The following is a 23825-nucleotide window of genomic DNA, read 5'->3' as shown; positions in this document are numbered from 1 at the left end:
TCATATCTTTGAGCAGTGTGTAACTGTTTCATTCTTGTTACTATCCAATCAGATTTAATTCTTTCAATATCTTTACTTCTTCAGCCATCAAATCTTCATTCCTTGAAGCTAATCTTAACCAAAAACAATGTTTCCAAGAACCATACATTATGTACAAACCTTTGTAGCCTTTGTACCCTCAAGTCCCATGCAGTTAGTAAGTGTTCTACGGACTGTTTTTCAGCCCTATCACATTTCTGGCAGATGTTAGTTGGAGTCTCTACATCGTCTCTAATGTGTTGTATTTCCAATGTGGGTAGGAGATTTAGTGGGAATCTTAAGAAGTCCGATCTACTCGTGGGATCTGGTGACTTCCTTAGGTAAATGTGTAAAAAGGACCTCTGTTTATCAGTGAGAGTCATGGATGCAGATATTTTATGCGAATCTCATCCTCTCAGTGGTCCTAATCCAATCCATCTTTTTCATAGATTCTTTGACTTTGAGGGGATTTTGCATCAATATTTCTACTGTACTGTCCAACTGTGTCAGTATGTGAACTTATTCAGGAAAATATTAGCGTACCCCTGTAGTAGAACTGCCACATCTTCATATAGGGATGGTGAAGGTGGATCAAGAATCGATCTATACAGGGATATCCATTTCCACTCCAACCATGCTCTAAGCGAGGAGGTGAGGCCAGGTTCATAACGTACACAGGCAGTAGGCACGCAATTCGGGAGACCCAATGTTCGCCTCCATATTTTTCCTTCAGTTCTGTCCGATTCAATAGCAAATGATTGAAAATTAGTATCCAGCCCATATAGCAGAATTGCAACTATTTTGCCAATATAGAATCTTGTGACCGGGTCAATAGAGAATTTACTGAATTTAGTTAATATTTTCTTCATTTGCGAACCCAAGTTCAAGATTTTTGCATCTAAGGTCAATATTATCTGGCCTTTTGTTGGAAATGCTCTGACCTGTGAGCCCAAATAGGTCACCTCCTTAGCAATTGGAATGATTTGATCTTTCAAATGCCAAATGAATGATTTAGTGACTTTTAGAGGATCTTTGAAAATCACAATTTTCAACTTCTCAGGATTTACTTTAAGATCATTTAGGATTGCATATTCTTGCAAGGCATCGAGAAGCCGCTGTAGACCTATCTGCATGTGCTCTAGTATCACAATATCATCAGCATATGCCAACCAATTTATCCTAGTGGTTCCCATTTTGGGATTCACCAAGGCCACATCTTGAAGCCATTGTGCCAGGTCTGATAGATATAAGTTGAACAAAAATGGGGCTACCAGGCATCCCTGTCGAACTCCTCTTTCGATTTGGATAGTTTTTGATAGTTCCCCGGATCTACTCATTCTAACCTGTAGTTCTGAGTTATTATGAAGTTCTATAAGAATGGCTAGAAGATTGTCTGGTAGGCCCCATTGTTTAAATTTTCCCCATAAGCGGTCCCTATTGATGGTATCGAATGCTTGGGACAAATCAATCCAAGCCCCGAATAACGGAGTACCGCCCCTGGAGAAAGCACCTTTCTTATTATTCCTCCTTAACTGTGTCATCATGAAGTTTGGAAGTAAGTGCCGTGCTCAGTAAGGGTTCAGCATGGTCAGGGTTGGGTTTTATTCCCAAGGATGGATTTATGCCCAAGAGTCCTATGGGTGGAAGCTTATCGATGGGTGTTGCCATAGACTTTTGGGTTTGTGGGTCTGACTCTATATCAGGACTTTACCAATCCACTTCTGACACCTGTTGTGTCTGAAGAAGGAGTCGACTCTTTGAGGACTTCCTAACTCACTTTTATTTAAATTATGAGAACAAGGCCTATCTTTCCCTATTTGTAAAGGGAGTTCCCTCCCTATCTTAAGGAACTAAAGGTGCTCGCCTGTCGTCAGGAAGTCCCAAAGAAAGAAATGTCCTCAGTTTCAATCTAATTCTACCTGACCCTACCACTAAGATAACTAACTTGAACAAATCCGGGAGATTTGCTTGATTCTCCTGGTGTGCCAAGATCTTCTGACAGTCTTTGTATCAATGTCTCTGTTCCTTGTGTTGCTTGTCTAGCACTATCTTCTGTAACAGTCACTATTTATCTCTTGGATTAACTCTTTTAGCTCCTCTACAACAGTCTTGGCCTTTCTACTTTCCTTAGTGAGGTATTTGTGAGAACTTTCCTTGTGATACTTCCTCACATTCTTGTTGGAGTGTTTAAACGAGTTAGGACACTGGGGCGATTGAGGGGAAGGGGCATACCCATTGAGCCTGTGAATTGTGAAACTGTGGAAAAGCTATAGGAAGTTCAGGGGAAGAAGCATAACCCTGGAAGCTGTGAATTGTGGAACTGTGAAATTTGCGAACCGTGGAAAAGATAAGACGGCTCAGGGGAAGAGGCATACCCCTTGAGCCTGTGAATTGTGGAACTGTGGAAATCCCAAGGGAATGGTCATACCGCTTTAGATTGTGCAATTATTATTATTATTTATTTATTTATTTTATTGTGCATAAGTGCAGATTGTGGAATGGTATAACGTTAAAGGAGATCAAGAGAGAAATCGTGTATCTTGAGTTGATGAACTGTGTAAACCGGATAAAACTCTGGGGAAGAGTCATCCCCTTGAGATTGTGGAGTATGGTAATGTGGAAGTGAAGAACATTGAAAACATAGAGAAATCCAGGAGAAGAGAAGAACCCCTTTAACTAGTAGAAAGAACTTTGTTGGTTTCTTTTACACTTTGGAACTTTATGTTGGAACTTTGGAAAGGAGCTGCAGGTGATCAGCTAAAATACATTTTCCCCTTCACGTTATATTGAGTGTAGTGTGTGAGGGTCAGGTTAGGATTTTGGACACAGGACGGAGAACTTGTTGTTTTGGACATTCTGACACAGATGTTCCTTAGTTTTGTTAAGGCAGGGAAACCCCTCCTTGAGTTAGGGATAGGTAGGATTTCCCCATTCCTCTCTTTAATTTTATCAATAAAAGTCTTTAACATAATCACAGTAATGCCACTGGCGTCCAAATCTTACTCTTGATTCCTTACACTTAGGTTATTCTTCATAAAAGGGTGCGGGTCCCTGACCTGTATTCAGACACTTGTCAGTGCTTCTGGAAGCCCACCAACTGTCCCGGCAACCCAGGTACCTGAAAGGGGCTTGCCGGTATTCTTCAGTCAATTGTGGCCTCTCCTTTGTGTCCTTTCGGGCCTTTCATGGCCCCTGCTGCTTTCTAGTGTGCTGTGGCGACTCCACAGCTTTTGGTTCTTTGCGGGCTGCACGTCTCCTGTAGACTACGCGTTCCATCTGCTTCTTGTGGCTGGATGTCTGCCTCTCCACGGCTCTGGTCAGTCTCTCCACGGGGCGCCAGATAGGGACAGCTCTGCCTGCAGGGCAGTGTCCCCAGCAACGACTTCCTCTAGTCTCCGCTCTGGTCAGCTTCCCGTATCGAGGGTCCTCCAGGGAGGGCTTCTCTCCTCTTCCTAGTTTCCCTCTTCATTTTTTAATGGGCTGTGCCCAATCAGGTTCAGAGATAAACCAGACTGTTCATTCACATTCTCTAAGTGCTCTCTATGCGTACGTACTTCTTCTTCGTCCCAGTACTGATCTTGAGGTTTTCCAGGGAGTCAACTGTTCTCTCCCTCCTCTCGGTACTTAAGGGATACATGTCCCTTGACGGGTCTACACTTCATCGTCTCACTACTTCCTATGTTACTGGTATGGTAAAAACATATGGGAGCACTAGGGAAAGTGTTGGTGGGAGGGGCGTAGGAAACTATGTTAGGGTTAGGTGGGAAATGGGGATACCATATTCTCCCCAGTTCGTCACTAATCCCATATGGGGCTAACCTCCCCATGGGATCCACTCGCTGAGTACCACCCCCCAGGGGACTATCGGGTAGCGACCTCACATCCAGGGCCTCATGAGAAGGGGTTCCCCCTAGGGAAGAAGTGACACAATCCGGGGAATGGTCACACGTCCTGCCAACCACAATCGGGATGTGGTCTTGCCACCACCTGACACAAGACTCTGTTTTCCTGTTTCACAACAGCTCTTCCTTTGTTGGATACACTGAGCCTCTGGCATTCTGCAGCTCTTTGAAAGTTGCGTGCTCTGCGGCTCATCCCAGGTCCGCCTCTTCAGGGCATGCTCTTGTGAGGGGGCTTCTCTGGCATAGGATAGGTTCTGCTCCTCCATATTCCGCCACTCGTCCCAGTAAAATATGCATCTTCTCTTAAATAGACTTTCTCCTTTCCTTCTCCAGGCTGGTTGGTTCCAGCATTACCTTCAGCCAAATATGCAGATGTTACATTATCCTTCGTAGCAGATAGTCCCATGTATGCTGCTACGCTGTGTGGCTTAGGGAGTTGCTCACAGGAACAGGAGTTCTTGAACCCCTAAGGGGGAGTCTCACCCAGTGAAGTGCTACTCTCACCTGAAGACTCTGGGTCAGTACTGAGGCAGTAGAGTGTGTCTCTTGCGTCCTGTCCCTAAGTTTGCCCTTGTAGAGATAAAGACGATCGTCACTCTTCCTCCCTTAAATTTCTGGTGAGGAGAAAAGTGGTGGCCAGGAGGGGAGTTAACCCCGTAGAGGGAAAAGCCAAACAAGGCAGAAAAAGCCTCTAAAGATAATGTTGTTGTACAGTGAACTCTGAAGATTGCCGAAACAGAACAGAAGAGAAGTTCCAGGGAGCTGGCGAACACAACTTCAAAGTAGAATTCCTTGAGCAATAAGGCAGAGCTAGGGGAGGAGCGTAGAACAGAACTTTGAGCAGGTGTGCAGGTGCAGGCAAGGGGAAAGCAGTAGAATGCGGAGGCACAGGGAAACAGGAAAGTAGTAGCACAATTGTACCAAAGTGGAGAGCGTGTTACGGGTGGTGGCAGAGGGAGGAACCAAGCAAAGCGGACAGAGCTACAAAGAAGGACACAAGCGTCTGACCCTAAGGAAGAATACGGGTTGTAATTCGTGTTGCTCCGGCATCGGTCTGAACTCATAAAGCAGATCACAGCCGCCATCTTGGGGTGAGCACCAGAGCGATGCTACGGTTTCTCGTGCAATGTGGTGGAGCAAGTGGCGGCCATGTTTCCATCTTTTCCATAGCAACCATCTATGAGTTGTGACAGCTACTTGCCCAGACCCCTAGGCAGGGTCTTGCAGAGCAGACTCTCCACCCCGGCCTCAAAGGGGAGGTGCCCCCCCCCCCCTTGGGGAGATGAGATGAATACCTTTGATTCGTCACAGTATGTTCCCTTCCTGCACCACTTCCCACTGCGTACATTGAGTCTGTCCACTGTTTTTTGTGTCTTTTCCCCTGTATGAGTGGATTTGGGTGAGTGTGGCCCCATGCACAATTCCTTGTACAGGCAGCTCAGCAACACCACAAAAGACATCTTACTCCCTCATCTGGGTATCACTACATATTATCCCAACCAAAAATATCGCGGTATATATGGTCGCCTGGAACGGCAATAGGCGATATTTTACGGGGGATAATTTTTGGGACTTTTAGGAGCGGGGGCTGCGGGGGTGTCCCCCACTCCTTTAAAAATAATGCAGGGGTTGTGGGGGTGCCCCCCGCAGGTTCCATGCCTTAATATCGCCACAGAAATATGGCGATATTTTTGTATGGTGATATTTTTGCCTGGATATTAACACATGGAACACTCATCTGTAACCTGCCTGAGCCCCGACCTTATTAGACTTCAGTCAAGATGAGTGGTTATGGTAAATATGTACTATAGGACGTCTTGTCTGTCACCACTCCTGTAACATCCCAGTATGGATATTGTGAGAGGTCAGAAATGAAAGCAGGACACAAAGTTGTCATGTTTTTAGTTAAACACGTTTATTAATTTAAACGGGTTGGGAAAATGCCTCTCTGATCCTGCTCTAAGAGGAGTTTCCCTACCAAAAACTAAAGATCTGTCTTTGTCAGGATGTCAGAAATCAAAAGCTGTCCTTGTGTCCAAAACGTTCTATCTTGACCCTTGTACTACTAACAAAATAATAAAGTGAGAAGGGAAATGTCTTTAACCTGATATTTGCAAAAAGTGTTCTTAAGTAAAGATAAAATAGCTACAATTTACATGTTCTCCAAGATGGAAAATACCTTAGTTCCAAAGTGTGATTCTCTTCCCCTGGATTCTTCACAGGTATCACAAATGGCTCTTGATCTAACAGTTCTTTGTGTCTTTCTTGGCCCACAACAGCCCTGTTAGGTACAAAGCTGTTTAACCTTGTAAGTCCTTCTTTAACAAAGGTTCCTTCTTTAACAAACACTGTCTTTGCTTTACACTCCTTGTAGGTTTGGAATTTGCCTGGTATACTCCCCTGCCAGGACATCTCCTCTTGTTCTTTCAATTGCCTGATGCATGCTTGCCAGGACTTTTCATAAATTACAGTTCCTCTTAACATACAAGCAGCATATACTCTTCTTAGCTTGGTACATCTACTTGTTTCACTGTTTTTTTAAACTTTCCCCACATCTGAACTTCATGCGCTCATTTGTTCGTGGGGTTCAGGTTGGTACTCTGCCCTTTGGATTCTCAAACAATCTTCTTATTGTTGCACTTTCAATATCTTCATAATATTCAAATTGTCTTTGGCACGGTCACTGAAATACAATACCCTGGGGTTCACACCTTGCTTGGGCTGACTCACCAGCTCTGTGTAGCGCCTTCGTCTTGTTCACGCTTATGCAGTGTACCTTTGCCGCTTGCTTCCAACTGGGCGTCTCTGACATCTATCCGGCTTCTCCCGCGGCTCCACTTCTGCACGTCTGCTTCTATACAGCTCCCGGTAAGGAGAACGCTGCTCCTCCTAGCTGCCGGAAGCCCAGGAATCCTGTCGCGGTTCCTGGCGTCTCCATGAGACGCCTTGCTTGCACCATGTTACCTTCCTTCTCTGCTGGTGAGTTCCTTCGCCCTGCCACACCGGCTCGTTACTCCAGCATCTGCATGCATTCATTAGAGATGCCACATCCTCTACTGAGCTTTATCTCATTGTTCGGTTACCATTTGTACAGGTCCTGCACACGGGTGCCTTCATAGTCTCAGGAGGATAGCTCAAGGGCAACGTGCTCGCCTTGGAAGCAAGACGGCACGGAGCGACACAGGTTCGATCCCCGGGTCAGCGCTTAAAAACCTCTGGTTATTAAGCGCGTTATAAATAACCAATCATATCATATCATATAAACAACTAGCACACTCATTGAGCTTGACGGGGCGGCTGCTCTGCATCAATTCCTTCATCCTCCTCGTCTCAGTACTTAGGTGGTTGTGGGAATCGAAGTCCATTGATGGTTCCTTACATGGTACTTGTAGAATCTTTCTCAATTATTCCATATGGAAGACCAGTTCTACATGAAGGAAAATAAGAACTGAAAAGCGTTTTCATGGAGCTTTTACTTTTCAGGTTATGGATAGGAGTTTGTCCTAAAAGGTGCTGGGAAAAGATTTCTTTAATTTCCCTAAGGGGGGGAACAGACGCATGGCAATAGGCCATTAGGGTATTGGTAACAGGGGGTCTTCCTTGTAGGGAAATGGGCGATACTGCGCCTCATCCAATGAAGCCGTGACATCTCCCCAGTGGCTATCTCCTCCCATGTTATCGTACCTCATAAAGCCACTCTCAGGGTCAGGATCAGGTAACGGTCGCCGTCCCCTGGCCACATGAGAGGAGGATACCACCGGGGATCCATGATGATTCCATTGGATTCATCACAATATCCTCTCATCATAAGAAAAGACTTGGCAATTTTGAGGAACCAGCCCAGCCCCCATCATCCTCGAATGTAGATCTTGTTATCATTGACAGACTACAAAATATCATGAACAAACGTCAGCGCAGTATATGTAGGTCAGCAGCTACACAGCAGATAATTCATGAATGATGTGGCAGACTTGCAGAACTGGGGCCATAGCAGGGCAAGAATCAGGGGATGCAGAAGCCTGGCCAGACTGGAAGAGGAGCATGATGAATGTTTAGTAGGTGAGCACTGTGATTGGTTAGCTGGGTTAGGTACACAGTGTAACACAGGGCAGGAGTAGGCGGTAGAGAGCATGTGTGACGTCACTGTCTAGGAAGAGTAATATTAAGTGCACAGTGGGACATGGCATTCCAGAAATGCAGCAGCATGGTCTTTCAAGTGTGTTGGTGTAGGGTCTGTAAGGCCTGGCTTGTGGAAGGCAGGCATCAGTGTGTCAGTGATTACATGCATATATAAGATGTGCAAGCTAAGACCAAGACAGAGAGTGCTTCAATAGCATCTAGTGAAGATCTGCAGCACAGCAGTATGTGCATGTTACAGATCTTACAGTCCTTTTTTTAAAAAAAAGTAATCAGTCAGTGGGCCAGGCACTTTACATGTGTGTGCATCTGTGTACCTGCACTCCATGATGGAATGGTTTCAGGACAGCAGCAGCCCAGAGTGTGCAATGAGCCTTTTAGATTGCTTTGACTTTTGGTTGCCTCATTCTTTTTTTCAGCGGAAGCTACATGTGCTGGCCTGAGGTGTGATGGAGCATGTAAGCAGCACACACACACCAGCAATAACATGTGACATGAACATGTGCACCTTCGTGTACTAACATTCCGCACCCTCACTGCCACTTTCTCACTGGGGTGTGATGGATAGTCTGCAAGTAGCACACACTTACAACCTCAATCACACCTGCACGCACCTCCAGTTGACTTCTCATTTATTGACACTTCCTACCTTCACTGACACTTTTTCTCACAAAGCATCACACTTCCACTCACACCTACACTCATAACCACACTGTTTCCTACAACCAGGACTGTAGCTGTCTTGACTCTGGCAGCAGAAAGGCCAGTGTTGAATCTGAGCCACTGGAGTGGCCTGCTGCTGACTGGGTAATTTCTACAAGACAAACCTAACTGCAACATCTGATGTGCAGCATGTCGACACCTTGCCATGCACGCTCCCTCCCGAATACACACACAAAGCCATTTGCTGCTGCTGTACTCTGTCATTCGTGGTGCTTGTTGATGAAAGCCTTTATTTATGCCTGTAAATGAACAAAAATAAATTAAAATAAAATGAGACCATCATTGAATTGTCTCAGACAACTGCCTACTACATTTACAAGTGTGAGTCCTGACAGTCTTCCATTCGTTGCAAGCCGACAAATTGAGTACCATTAAGTTGGTTATTAACGTGTATTATTACAGTAGTTAGAAGCAAGGGAATCGGGAATGAAGCGGTACATACAAATGTGGTATTATTATTGACATGGAAGACACTTTCAATTGCTTAACTTTTGACCTGTACACAAATAACATTATCCACCTTTTAGGCCATAAACAGATAAGAAAGGCATGTAAAGGAAAAACATATAAATGTTTAATATCACTATGTATTGCAGCGTTTCTGGCTTTTTAGCTGGGACCTGTGACGTATTGAGGGAATTCATCCCTTCTCCCAAAGGGGGAGCCTCCCCCCTGTGAGGCTGTTAGGATTCCGCCCAGTGATCGACGTAGCCCACCTAATGTGTCCCATCATGGTGTTTTAAAGAGCCGTTCTCCACACAAGAACACTGTCCTGTTTCTCCGTCACTGGAGGTTGCATTGGCGACGTTGGAAACCCTTGCATACAAGCCGTTGCTCAGCAGCGTCTACGGTTGCCAAGGGGAACGCCTGTTCAAACGCACACGTATCAAGTAGCATGCCCCGCCTTCCTTTTCAATAAATGCAGCGTTTAACCAGAAACGTACCCAGAAACGAACGCTTCTGAGTGAAGTTGTGTTTTTGCTTGTTCCTTGTTTTGGCTATGTTCTTGTATTCCTGATTACTGACCTGGCTTGCCTTCTGGACTTGTCCCCACCTTGCCCATCTACTGTCCAACTGTCCTTCCTGTTACATGGACTCGGCATGGCTAGCTGACCTGCTCTACCTTACATTTTGTACTTGCATTGCCTGATACCTGCCGACCTTTTGCCTGTCCCTGGAACTGCCTCATCTAAACGTTGGATACCATTGCTGCCTGCACATTACCAACAACCTTTTGCTTACCAGACTGCTTGCTGTGGAACCAGTGCACGGACCAGAGACGCTATCCGGATCTCTGTGCACTGGCGACCTGCAATCTTCTGGAGAACACCACTGCTCACTGTAAACTCAGTGCACGGACTAGAGACGCTTCCTGTGGATTGTCCACCATCCCAATCGATAGAGCGTCCTCGTGCCTTTCGGGAGGTTGGGTCCCAGTAACACACTCTCACCCCCGTTCGTTTACGTTTCCTTGGCTGGACTTCCTGTATTTGCTGCTACCTTTGACTTCTGACATCTCAAGCACTGGTAAGGTTCCCATCATCCCAGTGTTACTATCTTCATATTTGTTTGTCATTTATACTTACCCCATTTATTCTGTTGTCATAGGCATCCCAGGCCTTCTAGGAAACTCCTGATCAACCTCCATCCCCTAGTCAATTGTGATATACAACCATGCACTCTGTTCCTCAGTCTAGAGGTCAGCCTTCCCACTCCTTACTTATAGTCACTCCATGACCACTCCTTCATGCCACTAATTGCTGTCCTTATTTTGTTCACAGCTGGGGTCGTTCGTGGTGTGTTCAAACCCTGCTCTTCCAATTAATGAATCCCTCTCTTAGTGCTTGTAACTTAATAGAGGGTTGCATTGATAGGAAGAACTCCCTCCTGGTGAGGAGACCTAGACATTTCGGTCTAGGTTCATATATCCAGTGGTCACCTCGGAGTACAAAGGAGTCGGTGGGGATTCTGTCTGGTGAGTCACAACAGAGGCTCAGGTGGTTAGCTCGCTCTGCATCACGCTCCGTAGGGTTTGAGGCAAGTGAGACCTCACTGGGAAAGGCTCCCCCTTTGGGGACAAGGATTCCTGTTCTTGTGAGGAACCCCCTACGGCACACCCCATATTGGGATACATAGGAATATCAAAGGTACAAAACAGTATACAATCCACACTTGGGTGAAAAGAAAATAAAAAAATAATATTGCCAGCAAGAAAGAGGAGCTATCCCTTTAGACAGAAATGTCCATTTAACTGAGAAGAGGGGACTGGAAGAGGGAGTAGATGCTGAAACGAGTCGAGACGCATACACATGCAGGAGAGACCCCCTGGCCTTGTGATACCTGTGAGGGGAGGAGTCCTAGAGAGCGCAGAGCCCCTGAGTTTAGATTCGTAACTGACCGCATTCAGAGTGATAGCAAAGCACCGGATGCACTGCGTCCACCAAGAGGGAGAAATCGAGGTACTATGGTTGTGGTGGGACCACGACTACATCGTGGTGAGCAGGTTGCCCCCAGTACAATGCCGCAACCACTACGCTGTCCTGGAGATGTTTCTCTGGTGAATCCTAGATAACTGGGAGAACAGGAGACCCTGGAGGCCGCAATGGGATCATTATGTAATAGCAGAAACTTGTCTCAGTAGAATTGACGAGACAGTAACGTGGAAGCTGAGGAAGTGGAACTTTAATAACGAGAAAGAGAGAATAACGATAAATGTGGGAAGAGATATCAATATAACTGATACACAAATACCTTGGGAATATGGGAGAATAAGAACCAGAGACTATAGACCAAAAGGTGAATCCGATGAAGAGAGGACAAGAAAGATCCACAGGAGTAAAGATAGCCAAACAAGCCACACCAGGAGAGGGAGAACCCTAACTATCAAGAAAGCATACCAGAGTAAGAGAAAGATATGCTACCAAAGGATAAACACGCCTATTATGAAGGAAAAAATGAGGAGAGAGAGAGAGAGAGAAAGTATATATATATATATATATATATATATATACCCTAGGAGGAGGGGAGAATACTAGGCTTGTTAAGAAGCAGACACTGTAAACCAGAAGGAGAATCCTATGCAGGGAAGGGAGATCCCCAAGAGTCATGATAAGACAAACAAAACACCCCAGAAGGAGGGGGATCCTTGACTTTCAAGAAAGCATACCACAGCTAAGGAAACCTGTTCTACAAAAGTAAGAAAGGTACTTCATTATAAAGGAAAAGATAAGAAAGAGAGACAAAAGGGATTCCTGGAAAGCAAACCATAAAGAGGAGATAAACCCTACAGAGTTTGTGAAAGAGTGTAGGAATTATAATAATCTATAGCAAGAGTGACAAGAGACTATTTGAAATCAACCAACTAGTAAGAAACTTGAAGCCAAGGAGAATTAAATAAGGGAAAAGACAATCGGCTGACCTTTTTTGTGTTTTGACTTCCTGATGACTGACAAGCACCTTAGTTATTTACATAGGCTGGAAAGACCCACATAGCAACAGGGATAATTTTCTCATTGTTTAATAAACGTCCAATCAGAAATGTCATTATTGTGTCCGCGTCCTCCACACACCCCTTTGCATTCTAGTATGTGTAGCTTAACTGTTCCCATTAGGACACAACAAGTAACAACATCAAAAGAAGAGGAGGGGGATAAAAAATCAGTACTTTGTGAATATGTCTCCCGTGGGAACCCTAGCACCTAGGGATAGAGGTATCAATTCCTAAGCAAGCGCAGAAAGAATGCTGGCAGTATAGCTTGCCCCTTCTCTGGGCAAAGCCTCCTCTCGCAATAGGCCATGTGTTTATAAACCTATTTAAGTAATGGATGGGGGTCAGGCACTCCTTCCAAGATCTGTGTGATATCGAGCTCCTTGTGTCTTATCACAGGATTTCTGTGCTCTGTAAGAGTTCTTATTGGACTGATGCAGGATCGTGTGAGTGGGAAGGAGCTCTTTTCTTAAATATGTTCTAACGACGACTAGTTATCAGATTAGGGCACCTTAATGATTGTGAATACATACATATGTGTGTATGTCTGTTAGCAAAGCACACTCTGAGAAGCACTTCCCTGTGCGTTACAGCAGCGCTTCCCACATCAACCAATGTGTTAAGGCAGGGGGGTGGAATGGGGTCTTTTACACAGGCTGCATCTCAGTGCCAGAGCAGGAGTTCTCACATTTGGCTATTTGCTATGCTACTTTTTGAAAAGATATTTGAGAGTGTGATTAGACAACACAATATGCCTGCTTTTGCACTGCCTATAACTGTGTAAGTAAACCTCCTGCTCATATGTCTGTTCAGAGGGATAACGAGGCAAGGAACAGTGAGTTTAGGTTACCTTATGCATGTCTTTCTTGGAGGCAATTAAATTTGTATTGTGCAGTGCGCAACTCGGCATGGATAAATATGTATAACACTGTGATCCCTGCTGTCCTCTCGCTTGTTGCCCATCATGCTCCTTCCTTTGCTTCCCTCTATTCTGTTACACTTGAAGCATGGCATTGGATGATATAGGCATGTGTATTATACATCTAAAACATCACAGGAAGAAGAGTGCCATTACAAACTACAACCAAAAAACGGACTGCACTTGGTTTCCAAAATATATTACTCTCCAGCATTGGATCTTTCATGCATTCACATGCTTTTTGAATATTCCCCGTTGTCAGGCTGGTAATCCTCAGTAACATTAAAGCAGTTTAAATTTAAAATGTAAAACTGTTGGCACTTTTGTGATCTATTAGTGTCACTTTGGGTTGTACTGCCAATGACAATATGCCCTCCTTAGCTCTACCCCTGGTGGCCATCTTCAGAATGTAACCGCACATTTTAGTGCTGGGAGTCCTTGATTTATTTATTTTCAAAAACTCAATGATTTTGTCCTATTTTTGAAAGATTGTTTCTTCAAATTCTTGGGATTTAGTAGCCCACCGCTTCCGTCTACGGTGTTCCGTTGCCGGTAAAGGTCCAGCCACCGACGGATTTCTAGTTCCATCTGATGCCTTCTATGTTCATCGTAGCATGGCAGACACGAGGAAAAAGAGTCTTTTCAAGGCTTGTTCCAAATACAACCTCAAAAATGTTTACATTGAAGATCTACAGAAGAGGTGCTTGTACTGACTATATCCTGATCACGACATCAATGGCTGTTCCATTTGCCAATCTTTTTCATCAAAAACTTGCAAAGACTGCCAGAGCAGGTTAGTGGCCTGGTTGGATGAGGGCACTGTGGCCTCTGAATCAGCCTCTGTCTGCAATTATGCCTCTGCAAGGCACCGTAGGCCCCTAGAACATTCTCCCTCTTCTAACGGGTCGAGGCCCCACGGGGGAAACGAATAAAAAATGGACATGGGTTGCATGCTCAGCGTACTCCGTCAACCACCTCGTCGGCGATCCTGTCAGCGTCTGCTCCACCGTCGATCATCTTGTCGGTGGTTACAGCACCTACAGTTCCTTCAAAACATTCTTCAGAGAAGCAATGTTCAACGACAATTACGTCCATGACTATTACGTCGACAACTCATAGTCGTCCAAAGTCATCGTCCACGGCTACCTTGTCAACGACCCTGTCAAAGACACAAAAGCGACCATAGTCTTCAACGACACGATCCTCGTCGACGATCCGGCCTACCATCTCACCATCCGCCTCATCCACGACTACCATTGCTTCAAACACTGTTACTACTCCATCAACCAAGTCTTCTAAGGACACAATTTCTTTGCCACCCAGACCCTCGTCAGCACCTTCGATCACACAGTTCCAGTGTGTCATGCCATTTACCTGCTATGGGCGAAGGGGTCCTCCAGTCCGGCGGTCTCCCTCCTGGCGGCTCTATCTGCGCTGGCGTCTTCGCCGGTGCCTCTTGGCTCGGGGTCCCGACTCCCTGGGCGCCGCCATTGTGGAAGTTCTGCGCATGCGCGATCGTTGGCGTTTGACGTCCTGCACATGTGCAGTGACAGGGGTTTCCGTTCCAAGCCTCGTTCTGGCTCCCGGACCATATAAGGGCTCCACAGGCTAGGAACCAATGCTTCTCAAGGCGGTTGGTTTTCTGGCCGTTTAGTTCGCTCCTGGACGCCCTCCCTGGTCTGTGCCTCCGGTCCTTGCTATCAGCTCCTGCCTGAGCCTCTTTGTCCCCTTGCCTTGTTTCCTGTCCTGGTTCCAGCCCTCCTGTTCTGTCTTTGGCTTGCTTGAGGTTCTTGGGTTACCCTGCCCGGTTTCTTCCCTTGTCCTTGGTTCTCCCTGAGGTTCCTTGGTTCCCCCTTGGGTCCTTTTCCTGGTGGCTTGGGTTCTTCCCTCTATTGGCCCCTCATTGCCGGTGGGTCCTATTCATGGTGGCTTGGGTTCCACTCCATACTTGGCCCTTCATTGCTTGGTGGGTCTGCCTTCTTTACCTTCCTGATTCTCTCAGTCTTGTGCCCTGCCGGTATCTGTGCCTTGGACTATACCATCCTCAAGGCATCACTGAAGTTACGAAGAGTCTACCATCTTGTCAACATCGGACTGCATCTGGTCTTCTCTGTCAGTGTTTACACTGTCCTGACGTCACGATAATCAGAGAAGCGCTGTCCCGTGGCGTTGGGAGCTGAATTAGCCCTGTCCTGTTGTACATTGTCAGGGGAGTGTTGGGTTGGCACCCAGCGTCACTCATTCAGCTTGCGAAGATCCATCGACAGACTGGCAGCCTCACTGCCTCGATCTCCGGGAAGAAAAGGTAACCAGCGGGCTCGTGACGTTTTGCATAACACAGGGCCCTGTGATATCCACATTCCCAAGTGGTGTGAGCGTCGACAGGGAAATGCCATTGGCTTTTTATTTCCTGTCACGCCCTATGCAGGCTCAGCCACTGTGCTCTCTGGCTCCCTATGTACCACCTACCACATCCTGTCAATCCACGGCTCCACATGACCAATTACTTCAGCAGTGGGAATTTTCAGAAGCTGAGCCTCTAGAGGTTTTATTCTCCAACATGGAGGAAGTGCAAGAAGAGTCTACCCCTCTTCCCTCCATGCCTCGACCAGCTCCTCCAAAGCAAGGTCTTCTGCCAGTTCTTTCTCCTCCAGCACCAGTCACTCCAGTCCCCATGGACGCTCCTCCCGCACTCAGGGATGTTTTTCTGGATATACTATCAACCTTGCTGACTCTGGTTTCAGAACTCCAGCATAGTCTTCCTTCCACCCCTCAGGGCCGATCTCAGGAGAATCTTCCTGCCACTCCTAACGGCAAATCTAAACCTCTAGCGCAGTTACCCCCTACCAACTGCCACCCTCACCAACACTGAAGCTGACGACGATCTCACTGACAGATCTCCAGACACTCATACCACAGATGAGTTTGATTACCGTGTTCCGGGCAATGATGAGCCTGCCAATTTGCCTTCTAGAGACTCGTCTCCGGATGAAATTGGCTCCTTTCCCGCCCTCATGACACGAGCAGCTAAACTGTTCCACCTTATAACAGAGGAACAAATGAAGGAAGGTTTTCTTATCCAGAAAATCTGTGGTGTCCATTCCCATGTTAAAGAATATCTGGGAAGACTGTCTCTTTGTCATGAAGAATCCTTTTTCAGTGCCCCTGAAGGACCGCCTGCAGAAAAAGTACAAGTTACCAGGTTCAGCTCCAAAGTCCCTACTCACACAACCCTGCCCAGCCTCAGTAGTCTTGTCAGCGGCACAAAAACGGTCCGCCAAACCCTCCCTCCACCTGCATGGTGCCCCCTGACAAAGAGGGTAAACAGCTCAACGCCTTTGAGAAAAGGGTTATAGCTACAGCCCAGGCTCCCATCAAGGCAGCAAACCCTTTGGCGATCCTCTTGCGATATGATCGTGAACTTGGGTGTAAAATAAGTCCCATCCTTGATTTTTCTCCCAGATGATAAGCTCTGACCTTATTGTTCGAAGGAGAGGCTGCGTCCGACCATGACATCACCCATGCGTTAGATATCGTAGACACTGGTTTCCGCCAGATGGAAAACGAGTTGTCCTGTGTGAGAAACCTGAAGCGTTTCTCCCAGGCTATTCCCCAGGATCCTTTGTTTAGGTGGCCAGGAGAGGGCCAACGCTCAAGGATCCCAACCCTGAGGGCAGACGAGCGAGGAAGGATCACTTGGGCAAGGGTTCCTTGGGGACTATGGGAGCAACACCCTTGGTCTAGACATGGTATTCCTCCCGTTCCAATACACCCCTACCAGACAGCCCCCGTTGTCATGGGATATTGTCACCAGAGTCCCATCATACCTCAGTACCTTTCTGTAAGAAAAAGGAGAAAATGACCAGGGAAATTAAAACCCAATAGAAAATCCATTCACCCATCACAATTCGTTTACCCCCTTCATCCGGACAAAAACCTACATAGTTTTTCCATGATCTCCAGGAAAACCGACAAGTCCCACAATCCCTACTTCCATTGTAGAAGTCTAACCACTGAGACGAAGAGGCAGAGGGGAGTCATGAGGATTGCCCATAGGAATCCATGCACAATGGATTACTATGGGCAGTCTCTATGTTGTCCCGATAATGAGGTCAGGCAGAGTTAGGGGAGTGTGGACACCTACTCACACCTGACTCCAATCAACTCTGAGCGAGCAGGGGATGGGGAAGGTGTCTCACCCTCTGGTCCCTAGAGATCTGTCATCCAGGTGGCCAGGACACAGCCAACCCTATTGGATCCAGTTCCTGGGGGTGGACCAGTGGGTGAGGATCACCTGGGCGAGGGTTCTTCGGAGAGTGGAAGTGGGAAACAGAAGGTTGTGAGATGCGGTACCCCCTTCCTTATAACACCTTTTCCCCATCCTACCCTGTAGGATATTTAGAAGCTCTTCTGCCCTGCCCCCTTTTCCGACACGAACACTTTCTTACACCGTAACAGACAACGGACTAACACCAGACCCATTTACCTGACATGTCGCAACACACGGGTCAGGCAGAGTCAGGCAATTGACAATAACCACGCACACCTGGCAAACCTTTACCTTCCCCACAGGGATAAAAGGAGAAGCACGAGAGCACACTACGAGCAAGGCTGAATGCACGAGAATACAGCTATACCGGACCGGCAGTTCAAGCGGAGGAGAAAGGCGGTGAGACCTGGTAGGACGACGATCTGCCTTTTTCAACTCAGATCCGCGAAGCCTCAGAGAAGGAAAGACCGGGAGTTGGAGCTGGCGTGTGGAGGAACAGATGTCAACGGTGCACGAGGGCCTCCCTCATTGATAGCACAGGCAGGGAGGCGTGGTACCATCCTTGACTCCAGAGGCAACAGGTTCAACACAGCCGGTGATTCGGAGGAAGCTGATAGCAAACCACACTGTTTTTGAGCCCCAGGTTGCGAATGGCAACATTATATGAATTTATCATACAAAAAAATCTTCAGTTTTTATGATTTTTTGTAATTTTCATTGGCAAAAGAATGTGGCCCTTGTCTAACTTGCCCTTCAACCATGCTAAACTAAACCCTTGTTTCTTACTGGCCCTAGTGTGCGCTGGTTGCTCCGCTTATCTAGGGTTAGGGGATAGTAAAGAGGAAACTTGTCCTATCACTAACCTTTTACCACACTCAGAGAGAACACTCTGATTGTTTAGATAAATTTAATGGGCACATGTCAAAACCATCAAGGCATGTGTCGTCTGCCTTCCAAATGAAGAAATTCTTATATTTTATTGGTTTTCTTTGTTTGGCAGAAAAAATCTAAAAAGTAGGTGCAAAATCTCTTGGATTTTTATAATAATAGGGTGTTTATCCTTTTTCAAAAAGAAGCTGTGCAGTTGATGTCTGTGGATTCAGTCGAGGACACCAACTGGGCAAGACTACTGTCAGATTTGACTAGGCAGAGTTGTATTTATTGATAACATTATATGAACGCAAAGAACTTGTGTGTGTGTGTTTGAACTTTTGAGAAAGCCCGGACAAGGGCCAGCTGCAGAGTGAACAGGCGCCGAGAGGAGTGCTCATTCGAAGGCCTCTCTCTGGCCCCTTTGATTTCGTATGAAAACTGCAAGGACCAGGAGACCCTAGTGGTCCTAGAAGGGTCATGTCAAATCCTTTGTACAATCGAAGGTCTCTGACCCATGGCTGAGAGAAAGCTAGTGGAAGGGAACCCTGCTTTCTGAGAAGATTGTGAACTGTGGAATAAGGTAAGTGTGAACCGACAGAGGCATGCCAAAAGAAAGCTAGGAGAAGGGAAACCATGCTTTCTGATGAAAATGAGCTAATCATGAACTGTGTTAAAGGGAGTCTTATGTTGTACATCTGCCAGGCTGCAACATGATCTTCACTTCATACTTTCACAAACAATTACTGCCTAGATACTCTGTTAGGTCAGGATGCCCATTTTGGTAGGGAGGTATTCAAATGTTTCCTGATTTAAGTTTTGCCCCAGGAGTTTTGCTTTTCCCTCCTTCTACATGTCAGTAGTGTTATGGGAGTTTGTCTAAGATGAGCGATCTGTAAGCGGGCACTATTCATTTGAAGAACAAATTACTCACCCCATGTAATGTTCTTTCTGATGGATGTTCCTCCCACAGATTCCTTATCGTCCTTCCACCATGTCCCTCTGACAAAGAGCTCACTCTCGTTCAAAGAATTCTTCTAAAGGACATTTTTAAAAAATCCAATTAACAATTGAACTGAGGTCATTGGGCACGGTGCTAGATATTTATTCCGACATCATGACCGGCTTTGAGGAAGAAGTTTGCCCAGGGACCAGGATGCCAAAGCCTCACAGCGTCCCCTGCTGTCGAGAAAATGTCTGAGAACTGCTAAAGCAGGAACAATATTTTTAAGATGAGGAATCTGTGGGAGGTACATCTATCAGAAAGAGCATTAGTGGTGGTAAGGAATGTGTTCTTTCAAAGCAGATAAAAAGAGGGTGATAAAGATTTCTAGTAAGAACCGACATGATAATAAATGTGATTAGCAAACCCTACATTTCACAATAAGTATTTTAAGTCTCTTCTTCAAAACCATTAATTGTAAGAACAACCTTTTATCCCCAAAAACATTACATGCATGGGGGCTGACATTTATTGTCTCTTCAAAAGGAAGGTGTTTGTTATGAATGCAGGGCTTATGTATATCGATTAATAGACATTTTTGTTACCAGTTATTTTCTAAACCTCAGTCATAACTGCACATTGAACACATTTAAACACGTTCTGCCTCATAGAAAGTGTTTTGCTATTTGTGTAATATTATTAAGAACTGTTCGATCAGAATGGGTTCAGTTTGTTTACTAGAATTAACGTTTTGGACCCATTCATGATGTAGAGCTCCATACCAACAGCTGACCCACCATTTGTCAAGACTCGTTTCATTTGTATCACACTACCGTTGAAATGATAATTGTTTTGGTATTGCTGTTAGATTTTGCAGGTCTGTGTGTACAATAATTGAAAGGCAAGTGAATAGTACTGATTTCAATTTTACTTTATCTTGCAGAAATTTTGTCAGCAGGCAAAGGATGTGGAGCGGCTTGATATTTCCCACTGTCTACACGTATCAAATCAGACATTGAAAACATTGGCGTTTTGCTGTCATTCCATAACATCATTGAACATTGCTGGGTGCCCAAAGGTAAGTGTATGAGATGACAAACGCATGGCAATCTAGTGAAACCAACGGATATTATCACAATGAATTTGACTTTTAAACTGTTGAAGCTGTTCATTTACATTTTCAATAATCCTAACGTTCTGGTGACTTTCAAAAGGCTTATGGGCATGACCAATCGAACTGCTAGAGCAAAACTGGCCAACCATTACCATGAGCAAGTGTTTCGACAGGTGAGATAGTTGTTGAAGGCTGAAGATTGATGGGGTGGGCTAGCATCAAATCAACTCTACTTGCGTCACTGTATAAGCTCACTGCAGAGTCTGTATCAGCAGGTTACAAATAACATTGCACACGGGCACTAGTTCAAATAGACGTGTGTATTAGGGACATTATATGAGTTTAAAACTTGTTTGGTCCCCCCACTGTGCTATTGTTGAATGCTATTTCCTGGGCACTCTGATAGCTGAGCATGGGTGCAGGCCGTGCCAAGTGGGCACTGCAGGTAGGCTCACTGGACTTGTGCCCTGGCTGCAGGTCATACCTAGCAGGCACTGTAGATGGGATATATTTTGGAAGAAAGCTGAGTCTGGGGGCTCTTGTAAAATTTTACAATGCACCTGCAACTATTCTGGAAGAAGGCATTAATTAGGATGTACAGTGTGTAGTTGCGTTGTTGTTACCATATTGCTAATTTGTTAGCCTCTTATCTGAGTAACAGGAGTTAATGTATAAATTCATTGAGTGGCTTTAAAAAACTTAAATTTGTGTGGGCTATTCAACACAGAAATAACAATGTGCTGTGCTACTCAAACACTTCTAAACGTCCAGCAAAAAACGCACACATACGGCCCATCCAATCTCTGTCAGTTTTCAAACTAGACACCGAGCAACTCTGATAGCAAAATCAAATTTGCTATCACCAAACTCTAAAGTTGACAAAATGGATGGATGACATTTCCTGTGGACTTCGATTTGAGCTTTATTGAGTTAAATGATATAAAGACCCCCAGCAAAGTGCCAGTGATCCCGAACAGCAGCAACAAACTTTAACTGACACTTTTGGAACGGCCAAAAGTAAACAAGAACGCTCTGACCTCATAGAACTAAGAGCAAAGGATAATTCCAAGAAACATTAACCATTTTACTGACAAGTCACATTACAACACCATCTTCCCCTTTTTCATATAATACATTAAATGTCACCACCAAGACATTCCATCACACACAGCTCCTTTTCACCACCGCAATTCTATTCTTATTCCAGACTTAACCTCGCACAGCTCCCTTCAACACAGCCACAACTTTTACAGGTTCCGAATATAAGAGATCTCCCTTTCTCTTAACAACTCCCTTCCTGATTCTTACCCAATCCCCACACTCTACGCGTAACTCCTTTTTGCCTTGCCTTTCATTCTCGCGCATAACCCAATTCTCCTTCTTTTCTTTTAACATGTTCCTCACTTCATCAACAACCAAATCAGACTCTCTACTCCTCCCCAACCATGGAGGACTCACCTTGGAGTACGGCTCGCGCCCTCATCAATTCGAAAGGACACAAGCCTGTGGTTGCGTGGGGCGCTACCCACATCGCCCACATTCTATTTTGAATAGTCACCATCTTGTCAAATCCACACTCCTGCCCCATGCAAATACTTTCCATTACACACCTGTTCATTCTCTCGACAACCCCATTGGTTTCAGGATGATATAAAGCAGACCTTTTGTGTTTTACCCCACATTTACTTAGATATTTTGGGAAACATTCTCCAGTAAACTGTGTGCCGTTATCAGTGAGAATACTCTCCGGGAGCACCTCACTCGCAAATATCCCTTGCAGGACATCCACCATGCTCTCCCCTGAAATCTCTCTGACAACTCTGAAATCACACCACCTAGAAAACAAATCATTGACCAATACCACAAACTTGCCCCTCCCATAACCTAAATCGACAAGCCCCAGAATGTCCATGGCCACATCACACCACACCTTCGACGGCACACTCACGTCTACCAATGGTTGCTTCCTTGCTTCCAATCCCTTGCCGGGTTTGATACACATATGACTTTCACTCAGTCGCCTCTCGATATCAATGTCAAAATCCGGCCGCCAGTAGTCAGACCTCAAAACCCCTTTTGTCTTGGAAATACCGATATGCCCACTATGAGCTAAATCAATCACCTTGGAACGAATACCTTCAGGAACCACTGCCAGTTCCCACCTAAACAAAATATCATCTGAAACGGACAACTCATCTCTCACCTCCCAGAATGGTCTCTCATTTTCCTCCAGCTCTATCTTCTTAGGCCATACCGAAGTCATCACATAAGTTATCACCTTACTCAACACATCGTCTCTCCTCACTTCTTCCAGCCATTCCTCCTTAGGCACAATCCCATCAGAATTCACAAACACCATCTCCATCTCGACATCCTCCAATGAATCATTATTGTTGACTTTTACTCTCGACAAACTGTCTGCCAAGGTATTCTCTTTCCCTGGGATCACCTGCTTCTCGAATCTATGGCATTGCATTCCGGTGACCCATCCAGCCACCCTGCAAGAAACTTTATCTAGACCCTTACTCTCAAGATCACCTTCAAAGGTTTGTGGTCCATCCGAATCACAAAATCAGTTCCCCATACAAAGCTCTTGAAACGTTCAACCGCCCAATAGCAAGCTAACGCTTCTTTCTCTAAAACAGAGTAACGCACCTCGGCCCCCTTCAGACCACGGGACGCATAAGCAATCACCTCTTCCGACCCATCATCACATGTCTGCGAAAGAACAGCACCTAATCCGCCCTCACTGGCATCCACAGTAATTATTATTATTTTCTTTTTTTTATTGCACTTGTTACTCGCCCAGACCCGTGACTATCACGCCGAAATTTCATATACATTGTGGCATTTTTATTCAGTGTTACAGTTACAATCATATAGAACATTTTTATCCTGAATTGCAATACGTCATGGGATCAAATTTCTTATACTAAGATACAGTGGGTCACAGTAGTAGGTCACACTTTGTTTGAACACTGGTTGCAGATCAAGAGGTGACCCCTGGAGGTACATGCCGGCCATAGGATTACATTTAGTGTTTTGGTTCAAAGAAAGACGGTAATCTGAAGCATTCTAGTACTAAGGTGGAGTAGGACTGGTGAGGGTTAATATTTATTGAATAGCCAGGTTTTCAGTGCTTTTTAAAATCTTGGTAGGGAGTCCTCATTTTTGATGCTAAGGGGTAGTACGTTCCAGTGCGATGGGGCTAAGACTTTGAAGCTACTTCCTCCTGCTCTACTGTATTTGTAGTGAGAATCTTCCAAGAGGGCCGGTTTATTAGATCTCAATGTCCTGCAGGAGATTTTTTTCTTGATAGTGTTGTTGAGGTAGCTAGGCGCTTTATTGGTGATGCATTTGTGGACTGTGCTGAGTGTTTTGAAGGTGATTCTTGCTTCAATTGGCAGCCAATGGTTTTCTCTTCTGATGTTAGATAATGGTC

The 23825-nt window shown here is 45.5% G+C and overlaps 1 protein-coding gene across 2 annotated transcripts in view; it reads left to right on the top strand.

The window, feature by feature from the left end:
* The window catches only part of FBXL13 (F-box and leucine rich repeat protein 13), a 2326763-nt gene that overhangs the window by 2016425 nt on the left and 286513 nt on the right, over positions 1–23825 (top strand). For both annotated transcript variants that reach the window (XM_069628059.1, XM_069628058.1), the window contains one exon: positions 20213–20347. In XM_069628059.1, coding sequence (XP_069484160.1) covers positions 20213–20347 — 135 coding nt within the window. The remainder of the gene's footprint in view (positions 1–20212; positions 20348–23825) is intronic.

Source organism: Ambystoma mexicanum, chromosome 12 (genome assembly GCF_040938575.1).
Source record: "Ambystoma mexicanum isolate Mex_15411 chromosome 12, UKY_AmexF1_1, whole genome shotgun sequence".
Classification (NCBI taxonomy): domain Eukaryota; kingdom Metazoa; phylum Chordata; class Amphibia; order Caudata; family Ambystomatidae; genus Ambystoma; species Ambystoma mexicanum.
The sequence above is the reverse complement of the archived record's forward strand: the minus strand, read 5'-3'. Positions and strand labels throughout refer to the sequence as shown.